At 41.3% G+C, this 17,370-nt stretch overlaps 1 protein-coding gene across 6 annotated transcripts in view; it reads right to left on the reverse strand.

Moving 5' to 3' along the window:
- The window catches only part of epha7 (eph receptor A7), a 360,855-nt gene that overhangs the window by 26,153 nt on the left and 317,332 nt on the right, over window positions 1-17,370 (reverse strand). For all 6 annotated transcript variants that reach the window (XM_073057490.1, XM_073057489.1, XM_073057488.1 and 3 more), the window contains 4 exons: window positions 15,953-16,138; window positions 11,915-11,976; window positions 8,478-8,687; window positions 92-241 (listed from right to left, as the gene is read on the reverse strand). In XM_073057490.1, coding sequence (XP_072913591.1) covers window positions 92-241; window positions 8,478-8,687; window positions 11,915-11,976; window positions 15,953-16,138 — 608 coding nt within the window. The remainder of the gene's footprint in view (window positions 1-91; window positions 242-8,477; window positions 8,688-11,914; window positions 11,977-15,952; window positions 16,139-17,370) is intronic.

The raw sequence follows: 17,370 nt of genomic DNA on the forward strand, positions 1-17,370 counted from the left end.
TTATGCCTTATGGTTCAATATGGATGTGATTTCAACCACACACAAGGTAAATGTTGTGTTAATTGTTCCATCCCCAATACAGGCTACTTACGTCCTGATTGGACATGTCCCAGTAAGGTCGCTCTCCATAGGACATGACTTCCCACATCACTATTCCATAACTCCACACGTCACTGGCTGATGTAAACTTGCGGTACTGAATGGCCTCAGGAGCAGTCCACCGTACTGGAATTTTACCACCCTGAGAAAACAAGGAACACATCGTCATGAAATACCAAAGCTCAATTTTATAATGATTTTGAATTTGCTATGCTTCAATGCATAATTATTCCTACACCCGCAGGTTCATGAAGAGTTATTACTCTTCAACCATCAGGCTGCTGAACCAGCGTGGATAACTTCATTCACCACAATGAGCCATAGGTCCCACACCATCAGGTTCAGGAATAGTCATTACCCTTCAACCATCAGGCTCCTGAATCAGTGTGGATAACTTCACTCACCTCAACTTTGAACTGATTCCTCAACCTTTGGACTCACTTTCAAGGAATCTACAACTCATGTTCTCAGTATTATTTTTTACTGATTTATTTATTGTTATTATTAGCTTTTTTTGTATTTGCACATTTTGTCTGCTTTTGCACTTTGGTTGTCTGTGTACAGTTTTTCATTGATTCTACTGTATTTCTTTGTACCTACTGTGAAGGCTTAAACAAAAATGAATCATATGGTAACTTATACTGTATGTTCTTTGACAATAAATTTACTTTGGACTTTGATCTTGATTATCTTGGGAGGTACTTATGGTGCCTTGCCACTATGTGTTCTCCATCCTACCGAGTATTTAAAGTTGACTTGTTTTTGAGAGCTTTTAGCACTGCTGAAATGGTCAGCAGTTTCTCATGATTCACCACCCGCCTTCACCAGCCGAACATCCCAGTAAGCTCTCTCCACCTCAGTAAATATACGTATAACCATGTTACATGTCTCAATCACATGCCAGTTGAGGAAGCAAAATGAGAGAATAGAACACATTGTCCAAATGTTATCACACAGAAAAATAGAGAGCACAGAATCAGGCCCTTGGCCCAAAGGTGCCGAACCATGCCAATCCCATATGCCTATATTTGGCACAAACCTTTCCAATCTATGTTACTGTCCAAATATCTTTTAAACCTTTTAATTGTACCTGCCTCTACCATCATTTCTAGAAGTTCATTCCCTGAACAGAGTACCCTGGCTCTCCCATAGGTCCCGTATACATCTTCCTCCTCTCATCTTCACCTATAAACTGTATTGTTAGGGTGGAAAGGTGCATGTACGTTGCTACCAAAGGAGGTGTACGGCGCTCCTTCCCTCTGCTAATCTGCAGGTCGCCCTTGGGCAAGGTGTAGCACCTGCTTAGCCCCCTCACCCTGATCAGGGTCATGTGAAGCCATGGGAGCAGGTGGTGGATGGTCGTATGAGCAGCTGGTGCATATCACATCCAGGTTATGTGACCTCTGATGCCAGGCAGACAATCTCTGAAGAGTATTGCTAATGGCTGGGGGGGGGGGGGGGCGGTGGGGTCACTTGTCTTGTAAAGACATTGCCCAGAAGGCAATGGCAAACCACTTCTGATGAGAGACCATGATCACATCATACACAGTGTTGGCGCGTAGCCAAGTGGTTAAGGCGTTGGCCTAGTGATCTGAAGGTCGCTAGTTCGAGCTTTAGCTGAGGCAGCGTGTTGCGTCCTTGAGCAAGGCACTTAACCACACTTTGCTCTGTGATGACACCAGTGCCAAGCTGCTTGGGTCCTAATGCCCTTCCCTTGGACAACATCGGTGGCATGGAGAGGGGAGACTTGCAGCATGGGCAACCTTGCCCAGGCCTCAGTCATCATCGAAATCGATGGGCAGCCGAAGAAGAAGACATCATACAACATGGCAAATAATGAACAAACGATCTGTACTGCCTCCACACTTCACGACATCTATCAGTCACAATAAGTTTGTTTCTGATTTTAGAGACCCCCCTAACATCGGTAGCTGAGCGAAGGGCGCTGAGTAGGCTACGGTCAATTATGGATAACTCTGAACATCCTCTACATAGCACCATCCAGAGACAGAGAAGCAGTTTCAGCGACAGGTTACTATCGATGCAATGCTCCTCAGACAGGATGAAGAGGTCAATACTCCCCAATGCCATTAGGCTTTACAATTCAACCGCCAGGACTTAAGAACTTTTTAAAAGCTATTATTAATGCTTTTTGAGATAGTGATTTAGATGCATATCATATTTTTTTTTACTGAGTTAAGTATTGTATGTAATTAGTTTTGCTACAACAAGTGTATGGGACATTGGAAAAAAAGTTGAATTTCCCCATGGGGATGAATAAAGTATCTATCTATCTATCTACTCTGGGAAATACACACAAAATGCTGGAGGAACTCAGCAGGTCAGGCAGCATCTATGGAGAGAAATAAGCAGTCGATGCATTGGGCCAAGAGTCTTCATCAGGACTGGAAAAGAAGTGGGAATAAGCCAGAATGAGAAGGTGGGGGGGGGGAGGGAAGCTCCCCCACCTTCTTCTCTACCCTAGGAAGACTGTGACTATCTGCACCCCTTATAATTTTATAAAACACCTATCCAACTCTCAAAACTCAAGCCTCCAGTCCCTGCAAACTATTCTGCACCCACTTTGGGTTAATTACATCCTTCCTATTGTCTAGTGACCAGATACGGACACTGTACTCCAAATGGAGCTAACCGGTGATTTGTGCAATAATATCCCAACTCATATCTTCAAAGTTTATGAAGGCAAGCATATCATACACTGTCTTTACCACTCTCTCTTCTCCTGTCACCACAAAGAAAGGTATACTTAATCCATCACCAGCAAAAAAAACCAATATTATTTCAAAAATTAATTTTATTGATTGAAACATATAAGAAATACACCAAATTTGACAAAGGTTTCTTTGTATTAATAGTGTTGTTCACCCTATACATTCACAGTGTTATGAGCTGTATATATTTGTTGTACAAACACATTCTAAAGATTAAAAATTTGTTAAATTTGTCACACGTACACTGAACCTCAGTGAAATGCGCTGTTTATGTTAATGACCAACACTGTCTGAGGACTGTATTGTGGACAGGCCACACGTGTCGCTACATTCCAGCACCACAGAGCATGCTCACAACTTACTAACCCTAACCTGTATGTTTTTGGAATGTGGGAGGAAATCAGAGCACCCAGAGGAAACCCATAGAACCAGAGAACCACAGAACCATAGAACACTACAGCACAGTACAGGCCCTTCAGCCATCCATGTTGTGCCGACCCATATAATCCTTTAAAAAAAGTACTAATCCACACTGCCCCATAACCCTCCATTTTTCTTTCATCCATGTGCCTGTCCAAGAGGCTCTTAAATACCCCTAATGTTTTAGCCTCCACCACCATCCCTGGCAAGTCATTCCAGGCACTCATGACCCTCTGTGTAAAAAACTTACCCCTGAAGTCTCCCCTAAACTTCCCTCCCTTAATTTTGTACATATGCCCTCTGGTGTTTGCTATTGGTGCCCTGGGAAACGGGTACTGACTATCCACCCTATCTATGCCTCTCATAATCTTGTAGACCTCTATCAAGTCCCCTCTCATTCTTCTACGCTCCAAAGAGAAAAGTCCCAGCTCTGCTAACCTTGCTTCATGTGACTTGTTCTCCAAACCAGGCAACATCCTGGTCAATCTCCTCTGCACCCTCTCCATAGCTTCCACATCCTTCCTATAATGAGGTGACCAGAACTGAACACAATACTCTAAGTGCGGTCTCACCAGAGATTTGTAGAGTTGCAACATGATGTCTCTACTCTTGAACTCAATCCCCCTGTTAATGAAGCCTAGCATCCCATACGCCTTCTTAACTATACTATCAACCTGTGCAGCAACCTTGAGGGATGTATGGATTTGAATCCCAAGGTCCCTTTGTTCATCCACATTCTTAAGTAACTGACCATAAATCCTGTACTCAGTTTTCTGGTTTGTCATTCCAAAATGCATCACCTCACACTTATCCGGATTGAACTCCATCTGCCATTTTTCTGCCCAACTCTGCAGCCTGCCTATTTCCTCTTGTAACCTTCGACCACCTACAGCTCCATCCACAACTCCTCCAATCTTCGTGTCATCCGCAAACTTACTCACCCATCCTTCCGTCTCTACATCCATTTATAAAAATCACAAATAGCAGGGGTCCCAGGACAGATCCCTGCCGCACTCCACTAGTCACCGGCCTCCAGGCAGAATACTTTCCATCCACAACTACCCTCTGCTTTCTTCCTTTAAGCCAATTTTTTATCCAAACAGCCAAGGTTCCACTTATCCCATGCCTCATGTCTTTCTGGATGAGTCTCTCAAGAGGGACCTTGTCAAATGTTTTGCTGAAGTCCATGTAGACCACATCCACTGCCCTACCCTCATCAATTTCTTTTGTTACCTCTTCAATAAACTCAATCAGGCTCGTAAGGCACGATCTTCCTTTTACAAAGCCATGTTGACTATCCATGAGTAGACTGTATGTGGTGAACTAGATATACCTGTCTGACTGCTCCTGTGGCTCCTCCCACAGACCCTGCTGACTGCTCCTGTGGCTCCTCCCACAGACCCCTGTATAAAGGCGACTGTGGGCTGCTGCTCTCCCTCATTTTCCCCAGGATATAGTGTTGTTTATTCTTCCAGTCAATAAAAGCCGATATCTCGCTTCCTAAGTCTCAGCGTGAGTTATTGATGGTGCATCACTGTACTTCTCCAAATGCTCATACATCCTATCCTTAAGAATCCTTTCCAACAGTTTGCATACCACCAACGTAGGACTCACCGGTCTATAGTTCCCAGGTTTCTCCCTACTACCATTTTTAAACAAGGGAACTACATTTGCCATTCTCCAGTCCTCCGGCACTTCCTCTGCAGCCAAAGAGGATTCAAAGTTACGGGGAGAACATACAAACTTCTTATAGCGAGAGGTATGAATCAAATTCCAAACTGTGATTGCTGGCATTGTAAATGTTAAATGCTACGGGACATTGCTGCCTCTTTGGGCGATTACATATTTCTTATTGGGTTGATTCCTTCACTACCTAGAGGCAGAAGCACCTTAGACCACAGCTCTTCTGCTCCAATACTTTGCATTAGCTGCATCAAGCTCCAGTGCATCTCTCAGCACGTGTCTGTCAAGAGCATTGTCTTATGGACATCTCATTGTATTTAAAGTCCAACAAGCTTTGAACATCTTTCACTGAGGTAATCTTCTAGCTGCACGATGTTTGTCATGGTATGTGCCCTAGTAGAGTGGCCTTATTACACACCTCCAGATATGTCAGTCAGACTAAAGAACTGATTGAGGACTTCAGAAAGGCTAGGACGAGGGAACACAAACCAATCCTCATACAGGGATCAGAAGTGGAGAGAGTGAGCAATTTCAAGTTCCTGGGTGCCAATATTTCTAAGGATCTAACCTGGTCCCAACATATCAATGCAGCTACAAAGAAGGCGAGACAGCGACTATACTTCATTAGGAGTTTGAAGAGATCTGGTATGTCACAAAAACACTCACAAATTTCTACAGATGTACTGTGGACAGCACTTTGATTGGCTGCATCACCATCTGGTATGGTGGTGGGCTACTGCACAGTATTATAGTAAGCTGCAGAGAGTTGTAAACTCAGTCAGCTCCATCATGGTTACCAGCCTCCACAGTATCCAAGACATCTTCAAGGAGCGGTGCCTCAGAAAGGCAGTGCGTCCATTATTAAGGACTCCCACCACCCAGGACAGGCCCTCTTCTCGTTGTTATGAGAAGCCTGAAGACTCACACTCAATGATTCAGGAACAGCTTCTTCTCCTCTGCCAACCGATTTCTAAATGGACATTGAACCTGTAAACACCATCTCCCTACTTTTAAAACATTTCTACTTTTGCATGACTTATTTAATTTAATTATTTAATATACATATACTTACCCTAATTCAGTTTTTTCTCTGTATTTATCATGCATTGTACTGCTGCCGCAAAACAACAAATCTCACAACCTGTTTCAGTGATGTTAAACTTGATTCTGATTCTAAATCACCCCTGCAGGTCAGTGTCACAGATACTCAATGCTTCTGTTTATTAACTCTAGCCATGTATTGACACTATACACATTCAATAACTGATATGATATGTTGTATGGTCAAAGATATTATCAGTGACATATTGGAAAAAAGGATTCTTCTTCCTGTAAAAAGGAAGTCAGGTGACCAATAAAACAGACACAACTTCACAGTTTAACAAAAATCGACTCAGTCTGTCTCCTCAGATGTGAAACTTTGTAAGCTCCATGTGATTTAAGACTTTGATCATTACTGCAGTATAAATGGGAAGTTATGATTGCTTGGGCACGCACTAAATCTTGTTGAAGGGTATTTTGGTCCATCATAATTTATTGAGAAGGTGGATCAAGTGTCAGAGGCATAGGTTCTGATCTGAAATAGACTTGACTGAGCTCAATTTCAGTTTGTGCACACATATATCGCCTGACAGACACCTAGAGGTACATTACAAACCAGCGATACATCAAGTGATTTCCGATGACATGACAGTTCATGAGTAGGACAATTTGTGAATGTCATTTCATAGCACTTTTACAATGCAAGCCGAGGTCCAAACTTGTCATACAGTCATGGAACACTGCAGCACAGAAACAGTCTCTTTAGCCCATCCAATCCATGCAAAGCTCTTCATCTGCTTATTCCCATCGATCTGCACTCAGATCATAAATCTCCACACCCCTCCCATCCATGGATCTATCCAAACTTCTCTTAAATGTTGCAATTGCACTTGCTTGTCTCACACTCTCACCACCCCCTGAATGAAGAAATTCCACCCCCCCATGTTCCCTTTAAGCATCTCACCTTTCTCCCTTAACCCATGACCTCTAGTTCTAGTCCCACTCAGCCTCAGTGGAAAAAGCCTGCTTGTATTTACCCTATCCTTGTTTTGTATCCCTTGATCAAATCTCCCCTCATTCCAGGGAATGAAGTCCTAACCTATTCAACCTTTCCCTATAACTCTGGTCTTCAACCCCTGGTCAATATCCTTGTAGATTTTCTCTGCACTCTTTCAATCGTATTAACATCCTTCATGTGGGCAGGTGACCAGTACCTCCAAATTGTGCATGTGATTAAACCCCTATTTACAACTAGAAAGATACAATTTTAAAATGCTTTATATCTTATATGTGTTAGCTATTTTCTTGCTATGACTGACTTGCACTGTGTGTCACTCTGTGTTCTGCACCTTGGCCCCAGAGTAATGCTGGTTCCTTTGGCTGTATCCATGGGTATTCATGTATGGTTGAATGACAATTAAAATTAAAATACAATTTAAAAATTTAATGAACTGAACATCAACTGAAAGAAAAAAACTATGCCTTTTTTACCACAAGATATTGCAACACCGGTATGAGGAAATGTTTACTGAAAAATTACTTACTCGCAGCCTGAGGCAGCTTTCTGTTCCATGCGATGAGTAATTTTTAAATAGTTACATTGTCATTCTTTCAATTACCCAAGGCTAATTTTAGAATAAAGACTTTGATATGACACCAAGTTGAGAAGTTACAACTACCCTGAAAAATGCTCTTTGTGCTTGATTGTTTATAAGAATAAGTAGTGTCTGAGTGACAGGAGGCGAAGAAGTGGGAATACAGGGAGCCATTTCTGGATGGCTGCCAGGGACTAGTAGTGCTCTGCAGGGTCAGTGTTGGGACTGCTTTCTTTTCAATGATTTGGGTGACAGAATTGATGGCTTCGTGGCAAAGTTTGTGGACGATGCAAAGATAGGCGGATGGGCAGGAAGCGTTGAGGAAGCAGGGATTCTGCAGAAGGATTTAAAACAGATTAGGAGGATGGGCAAAGAAGTGGCAGATGGAATGCAGTGTCGGGAAGGGTATGGTCATGCACTTTGGTAGAAGGAATAAAAGCATGAACTACTTTCTAAACGGAGAGCAAATGCAGTAATCAGTGGTGCAAAGAAACTGGGGAACAGATTTCTCCTGTATAGTGACAAAACATTTCCAAATGGAACGTCAGGATCGGAGAACAACTCACCCCAACCGGGAATTTCTTTACCAAGAGGGTTGTAAATCTGTGGAATTCATTGCCACAGACAGCTGTGCAGGTTACGTCATTGTGCATGTTTAGAGCGGAGGCTGATAGATTCTTCCTTAGTCAAGGCATCAAGCGTTACAGGGAGAAGACAGGAGAACGGGTTTGAGGGGGATAATAAATCAGCTATTATGGAATGGTGGATCAGACTCGATGGGCTGAATGGCATAATTCTGCTGCTATGTCTTGTGGCTTTGCTGAATATGAAGAAACAGTAAACTTTAATTGGGAGAACAGACACAGTGGTGAAAGTACTTTTAGAAATTGTGACCATTTTTACTCACTGTTGTGGTGTAGACAGCTTCTGGGTCATCTTCCACAATCCTCGAGAGGCCAAAGTCAGAAACTTTGCAGACAAGATTGCTATTGACCAGAATGTTCCGTGCTGCCAGGTCTCTGTGCACATATCCCATATCGGCGAGGTACCTCATTCCAGCTGCAATCCCGCGCATCATTCCAACCAGCTGAATCACCGTGAACTGGCCATCATGCTTCTATTGGGAGAAAGCAATTACTATGTAAAAAGTTAAGAAGAAAAATTTCTCCAGTTAAATGTAGTTAAGCCATCACATCAAGCCAGAAAAGATGTCTAATTAAATGAATTTTATTTATCTGTTTTTATCTATCTATTTATTTAGAGATACACTGTGGAGCATTGCCCAGTAACCCACCCATTTAACCCTAGCCTAATCACAGGGCAACTTACAATGACCAATTACCCAACTAACCCCGATGTCTTTGGAATATGGGAGGAAAACTGGGCACCTGGAGGAAACCCATGCAATCACAGGAAGGACGTAGAGAGACTCCTTACAGACCCCTGCAGAACTAACTCCAATCTCTGACGGCCGAGCCGTAATAGCATCATCAAGTCTTACTTGCAGAACCAGCAGACTGATTTCACCAATAAGCCAAAGTCAATAAGCCTTTGCTTCCAAACGCAGGCACGCAGCTTGGTTCACGAATTGTGTACCTTCCTCCCAGCCATCTCCACCCCGCCAGCCTATTTGCCACTACTCTTTCCCGTCACGTGGCTTGGGAGGTGTCATGGAAGAGCACTGACAATCTCACTCGACATCAGCAAAACTAGATGTCTGATTTTTGACCACAGGAAGAGGAAGCCAGAAGTCCATGAACCAGTCCTCATTAGGGGATCAGAGATGGAGAGGGACAGTAACTTTAAATTCCTTGGCATTATTATTTCAGAGGATCTGTCTGGCCCAGCACGCAAGAGCCATCACAGGCAGCACCTCTACTTCCTCAGAAGTTTACACAGATTAAGCATGTCACCTAAAACTGGTTGTATCAGGTCTAGTATGGAAATACCAATGCACAAGAATGGAAAAGCCTACATAAAGTAATGGTTATAGTCCAGTCCATCAAAGGAAAGGCCATTTCTATCATTGAGAACATCTACATGGAGCACTGCCAGTGAAAACAACATTCATCACCAAGGACCCCACCATCCAGGCCATGCTCTCTTTACACTGTTACAGAACAGTTATTACCCCTCAACCATCAGGCTCCTGAATTAGAGTGGAGAATTTCACTCGCCTCACACTGAACTGATTCCACAAATTACAGACTCATTTTCAAGGACTCTACAACTCATTCTCAGTATTATTTGAGAATGTGGGTCAGAAGTGGAGAGAAGGGATCAGAAGTGGAAAGACTGAGCAGCTCCAAGTTCCTGGGTGTCAAGATCTCTGAGAATCTAACAAGGTCCCAACATATTGATGTTGTTATAAAGAAGACAAGACAGCCGTTATACTTTATGAGGAGTTTGGAGAGATTTCGTATGTCAACAGATACACTCAAGAACTTCTACAGTTGTACCGTGGAGAGCATTCTAACAGGTTCCATCACTGTCTGGTATGGAGGGGCTACTGCACAGGACTGAAAGAAGCTGCAGAAGGTTGTGAATCCAGTCAGCTCCATCTTGGGCACTAGCCTACAAAGTACACAGGACATCTTTAGGGAGCAGTGTCTCAGGAAGGCAATATAAATTATTAGGGACCTCCAGCACCCAGGGCATGCCCTTTTCTCACTGTTACCATCAAGTAGGAGGTACAGAAGCCTGAAGGCACACACTCAGTGATTCAGGACCAGCTTCTTCCCCTCTGCCATCCGATTCCTAAATAGACATTGAATCGTTGGACACTACTTCACCTTTTATTAATATACAGTATTTCTGTTTTTCCACTTTTAAAAAAATCTATTCAATATACATAATTGATTTACTTGTTTATTATTATGTTTTATTTTATTTATTTATTTTTTCTCTCTGCTAGATTATGTGTTGCATTGAACTGCTGCTGCTAAGTTAACAAATTTCATATCACATGCCGGTGATAATAAACCTGATTCTGATTCTGATTATTTGTTTACTTATAGAGTATTTAATTCTAATTATTTTTAATATATTTGCAAACTTTGTCTTCTTTAACATGTTTGTTTGTTTGTCAGCCTTTGCGTGCAGCTTTTCATGATTCTATTGTTTTTTTTTCTTCTTTGTGAATGCCCAAAAGAAAATTAATTGCAGTGTATGCTGGCATATACAGACTTCGATAATAACTTTGAATCTGTGAATTTTATTGGACAAAACTAAATTGCACTATGTATTCTGGCAAGCAAATTTGTTATTAGGACTTGTTGCCCTCACTTTAAACCACAGAGGCTTAAAAAGAAAGAAATTTGTTTCTTCCTTGATAAAAGAAGGTTACCGTATACCGGACTGTCAACTGTTTATTACTTTACATAGACCCTGCCTGAGTTGATAAAAGAAGATTACTATATCAAAGTAAATTTTATTATGAAAGTACATGCTATATGTCACCATGTACAGCCCTGAGATTCACTGTCTTGTGGACACACTCAAATCTTTAGAATAATAGCCATAACAGAATCAATGAAAGACTGCCCAACTAGGGCGTTCAAGCAGAACGCAGAAGACAACAAAATATACAAATACAAAAGGAAGGAACAATAATAATAAATAAATAAGCAATAAATATTGAGGCCTTGAGGTGAAGTGTCCTTGAAAGTGAGTCCATTGGATGTGGGAATGTTTCAATGATGGGCCAAGTGAAGTTATCCCCTTTGGTTCAAGAGCCTGATGGCTGCAGGGCAGTAACTTTTCCTGAACCTGGTGGTGAGTCTTGAGGCTCCTGTACCTTCTTCTTGATGGCAGCAGTCCTGGGTGGTGGGGTCTTTGGTGATCATGTCACTTTCCTGTGACAGTGTTTCGTGTAGATGTGCTCAACGGTGGGACGGGCTTTATCCGTGATGGATTGAGCCGCATCCACTACTTCTTGTAGGATTTTCCACTCAAAGGCATTGGTATTCTATTATGGATTTATTGAGTATGCCCACAAGAAAATGAATCTCAGGGTATATTGTGACGTATATGAACTTTCATATTAAATTTGCTTTGAATGTTGAGTCTGTGACTGAATTTCTACCTTGATATATTCTATTCCATTACGATGGAAAAGCTAGTAAATATTTTAGCAAGTGAGCAAGAGCAGCATTTAAATTTAAATGTTAATACAACCAGCAGAAGCTTTTGTACCAATTTAGCCGTTATTTTCTCTATAAATGGGTACAAACAAAATTCTAGTCCAGTTCGATTAAACAAAAAGCTGTTATTTTCTTGAAGATGATGCAAAATCATTATTTTTATTTCAGCAATGTGTAGAAGTCTGTTTGTTTTGTGACTTACCCGGAGAAATGCATCCAATGCTCCATTCTCCATGTATTCGATTACGATCATAATTGGTTTACCTGCAGAAATAAAGCAAGCTTACAGTAAATGACCAGTTCCTCTGGGGGATTCATAAGGTTTAATTTGATACCGCCTAGAGTGCTGGGCACGCCTCGCTGCTGCTTGGAACTGCCTGTAATTCCAGGATGCTCATTTAACCAGCACTTAAAAGACTGGAGCAGTGTGTTGACGTAATCACGGAAAGAGTCGTGGGGATTTCTGATACGACTGATATTGTAGAACCAATGTTTCTGCTATACAAATCAAATAATCCACAATTCTTCCATTCTCTTCCCGTAAGAAGGAAGGAAGCTTATTTTAAACATCAGTCTTACGGGATCATATTTATTTAGTCAGTGATACGACACGGATTAGGCCCTTCTGGCCCTTTGAGCTGTGCTGCCCCAGCATCCCCAGACAACCTCAATTAACCCTAACCTAATCACAAGACAACTTATAATGACCAGTTAACCTACTGGGTACGTCTTTGGATTGTGGGTGGGAACTGGAGCACTAGAAACACATGCATTCCACGGGAGAGGACATACAGAACGATGAACTCTGAGCTGTAATGGCATCAGGCTAACTGTCATCCTACCTGAGTCTTATGCACTAAGAATATGGAACATACATAGAACAGCACAGAACACACACAGTGGCCACTTTATTAAGTGCGTCCAGTACCTAATAAACTGGCCACTGAGTGTATGTTCGTGGTCTTCTGCTGCTGTAGCCCGTCCACTTCAAGGTTCTACGTGTTGTGCGTTCAGAGATGCTCTTCCCCACACCACTGTGGTAACGTGTGGTTATTTAAGTTACTGTTGCCTTCCTGTCAGCTTGAACCACTCTGGCCATTCTTCTCTAACCTCTCTCATTAACAAGATGTTTTCACCCACAGAACTGCCACTCACTGGATGTTATTTTGTTCTTCGCACCATTCTCTATAAACTCTAATCCCAGGAAATCAGCAGTTCCTGAGATACTCAAACCACCCTGTCTGGCGCCAGCAATCAATCCACAGTCAAAGTCACAAAAGCATGTCTGCTTGCTTCTATGCATTGAGTTGCAACCACATGATTGGCCAATTAGATATTTACATTAGCAATGTGTATGGGTGTACCTAATAAAGTGGCCACTGAGTGTAACGAAGAACATATAGAGGAATAAAATAAAATAATGTCGAACAGTTGCATCATAAACACAGGGGATTCTGCAGGTGCTGGAAATCCAAAGCAACACACACAAAATGCTGGAGGAACTCAGCAGGCCAGGCAGCATCTATGGAATAAACAGTCGATGTTGTGGTCCGAGACCTTTCTTCAGGACTTCTACAGAACAGTAGAGTAGTCCATGATGTTGTGCAGACCCATATAAACCTACTACATGGTTAATCTAACCCTTCACTCCTACACAGAACATAGCCTTACATTTTCTGAATAGCCATATGCTTATATAAAATGCTTGTAAAGGTCTCTATTCTATCAACCTCTACCACCAGGCTTGGCAGAGCATTCCCAGGCATGTTACTGGACTGGATTGGATTGATATAAAACAATCAAGTCCTGCACCTTGCTGAGACAGGACTGTGGAGGCAGAAGCCGGACTTTAAAAGTGAAAATTAAAGCAGCTTCAGGTGATGGATATCTGAAACAGTAACAGAGCACTGGGCGGAGGTACAGGAGCTTGCTGACCCAGACTATAGAAACAGCTTCTTCCCCTCTGCCATCAGATTTCTGAGCGGTCCATGAACACCACCTCACTATTCATACTTGACACTATTTACTTATCATTTTTGGAATTGGTTTATTACATGTCCGGAGATACAGTGAAAAGCTTGTCTTGCACTTTGTTCATTCAGATCAAATCATTACACAGTGCAATGAGGGGGGACAAGGTAAAACACTAACAATGCAGAATAAAGTGTAACACCCACAGAGAAAGTGCAAGTGGAGTGTACCCACCATTAAGTGCGAAGAAAAACTAACCCCTGACATCCACCTAAACTTTCCTCCAATCTCTTTAAGATTATGCCCCCTACTATTAGCCATTTTTGCCCTGGGAAAAAGTCTCTGGCTTTTAATATATATATATATATATATATATATCTAAAAAGTTAAATTCAGTAAGTTGTACAAAAAGAGAAAAATGATGGTTGCCATCTTTTCAAGGCTCCGCTCTTTGAAGATGTTGTCTCTCATCCTCCATCACTCCAAAGGAAAAGCCCTACCTATCCTCATAAGGCATGCTCTTTAATCCTGGTGAACATCCTGTGCACCCTCTCTGAAGCTGTCCTGTAATGAGTGTAGGAGTTATAAATATATCCTCACAGGGGTACGTGAAGGACGTAAATGAGCGGAGTCCATAGAGATTTTCAGAAGGTAGTGTGCACATAACTGTCTTGTGAACAACAACATGTGATATAGTAGAAAGTTTGTTAGCATGAACTTAAGATTGATTATTGCAAACAGAGTATTGGAGAACAAGTTACAGGGGGAAGGCATGAGAATATGGTTGAGAGGGATAATAAATCAGCCAAGATGGGATAGCAGAGCAGACTTGATGGGCTGCATGGCCTAATTCTGCTGCTACGTCTTATGGTCTAATGGAATAAACAGGCTTTCATCAGACTGGAACAGTATTATCAGTGGTGTCACCTAAGGGCCAGTTCTTGGTTGCCAATTATTTAGAATTCAGCTTTTTTTGACAGGAAGCTAATCTTCTAGATTTGAAATCTTATTCTGAATATGTATCCAGCCGACTGTTTGAAATGCTGTGTTAGTGGAGGGCACTTGGGCCACTTACACCAGCGCACAACCATGGATCCAGAGATGCTGGGGGCAATGTGGTTAAATACTCTCGGCTTAATTCCAAAATAAACGCAAACTCAAAATGCAAGGAATTCCACTAAACTTGGCAGTAACACACACACACACAAAGATAGAAGAAGTCTGATGGTAGAGCAAAAAAAAAACAGATCGGAAAAGCATAAGCTTCTCATCTGAAACTGAAGAAAAGAAAATACACAGTATTTTCCACATTAGAGTAGCTGTTAATGTGGGACTATTACAGCCCGGGCACTGGAGTTTGGGCTGGAAGGGCCTGTTTTGTGTTGTATCTCAAGATAAATAAAATTAAATTAATAAATGTAATCATATCTGACCTTGAAGCAAAAGTAAAAAATGAGAGGAGCTCTACAAATTCAGCCTCATTAAGTTGGTTCAGTGGATGAGGGACTACAATCAATTGGGCAAAATGGAGATGCTGGAAAGGTGCTCATTTGAACAGTGGTAGAACTTTGCTGAATATGTTTAAATCAGGAAGCATTCGTATTGAATAAATAAAGAAAAATCCTTTCCAATAGCTGAACAATCAATAAAAGGACTTGTTCAGAAGGTGAAAAAGCACCATTGATGTGTAAAAAAGCTCACATATACAGTAATAGGATTTGGGTTGCACTACCTGCTTAGTTACTGTGAACAGAATCATTAGTTGCTTTCTGAAGGAATTGGTTAACATTTTTAATGTTGCAAAGGTCTGGAGGGAGAGAAAAAGAGTGGGACTAACTGAATTGAACGTTGACAGATCTGATAAGCAAATCACCACTACTGTGAACTGATTCTACAACCCACAGACTCTCTTACAAGGACTCTTTACAACACATGTTCTCAGTATTATTTTTTATTTGCAGTTTGTCTTCTTTTGCACAGTGGTTCCTTGTCAGTCTTGATATATGTATCTTTTTTTTCATAAATTCTATTGTATTTCTTTTCCCAATAAATACCTGTAAGAAAATAAATCTCAAGGTAGTATATGGCCCTAATGAATGGTCTCAGTCTGGAAGGTGAACTGTTTGTTCCTCTCCATAGATGCTGCCTGACCTGCAGAGTTCCTCCAGTATTTTGTGTGTGTTGTTCTTGATTTCCAGCATCTGCAGAATCTCTTGTGTTTGTACTCACATATGTGATACATACTGTAATAATAAGTTTGAACTCTTACCCCTGGTAACAACTCCTTCCAAGTGGACAACATTGGGGTGATCAAACTGTCCCATGATGCTTGCTTCACAGAGGAAGTCTCGTCTTTGTTTCTCGGTGAAGCCTACTTTCAGTGTTTTAATAGCGACTGGCACGTCCCTTTTCCCAGGTAGCTTCAGGCGACCGCTGCACACTTCTCCAAACTCTCCTGTGAAACAAGGACAGATACTTTCAGTTAGAGTGGTACTTACTTTTCTGCTGACTACTTGCAGATCATCTAAATATTGCTTTTAATTTATTCAGAATTTAAGTGTGAATTTTTATCTGTTCAGTAATTTCACATGTCATCATGCCAGAGGGCTTTGCCCTAACCAAATGTGAACAAAATCAAACTGATATTTACAATCCATACAGAGGAATCTTGAAAAGATTTTCCTCTTTCTTATACCTAATATCAATTTTTGCCAATACACTGGCTAATTGGTTAATCAGGCAGCTGCTTATTTGGGATGGCCATTAAAAGACAAAAACTAATCGAGAAAATAGGCGGGGTTCCCTTCATTTATTTGGGACACTATGCTGTTCAATCACGACTGCACCGTTGCCGAGCTGTGCTGTGACCAAACAGTTTTTAAATAGCGTCAGTTGTGTATGCTTGTGCCCTGTTACCATTTGGACTGAAAGTCAAAAAGCAGTGACTTTTGATCAAGTTGTTTTTTAATTTTGACTTTTGACAGGCAGTCAAAACAACGTGGTAACATACAATGTAAGAATTCCTTCGTCGTTAACTTAGGAACTAATACACAGTTCTATAGTATTGTACCTGTAGTATAGATAGTGTTCTATTTTGCTCTGTATTTCATCTAAAAACATTATTTTTTACTCAGTTAAATGGTAGTTTGTCCTTTTTTTTGTATGTTTTTCACTATTTCCATGAAATTTGGCTAAATCGGACAGCTTCTTAATTGAGCCAAAACGTACTGGTCCCAATGAGTGTTACCGGAACAATTTTCAGTTGCATTAAAGTTGGCAACACTAAGCTATGCTCAAAATCACTCGAGTTACTTAATTACCTATATGCAGGCATAAACTGATTCTTAAACAACGTGAAAGGCTTGCCCGGTTCAGAGCTTTGTTTAAACAAGGCAGAGCGGTCTCACTGTTAAATGACAACACAGTATCATTTATTAAGAAACTTGAGCCTTCACTTTGTTTCCATTTTTCCATTCTGATGGAGAGCGAGTGTTAGGAGTTATAACAGTGATATACGAGTAGTGACATTTTGAAAACAAAAATAAACTGTAACCCCAACCTATAAAATTGACCCAGTTTATAAATGGTGAACTATTTCTGTTTGGGGTATATCATTTATGATTTGTGAACAAGGCCTCATTGCACAGAAGAATGGGAACAAGTTTTGAATTCCTCCTCAGCCCCAGA

Source organism: Hemitrygon akajei, chromosome 9 (genome assembly GCF_048418815.1).
Source record: "Hemitrygon akajei chromosome 9, sHemAka1.3, whole genome shotgun sequence".
Lineage (NCBI taxonomy): Eukaryota > Metazoa > Chordata > Chondrichthyes > Myliobatiformes > Dasyatidae > Hemitrygon > Hemitrygon akajei.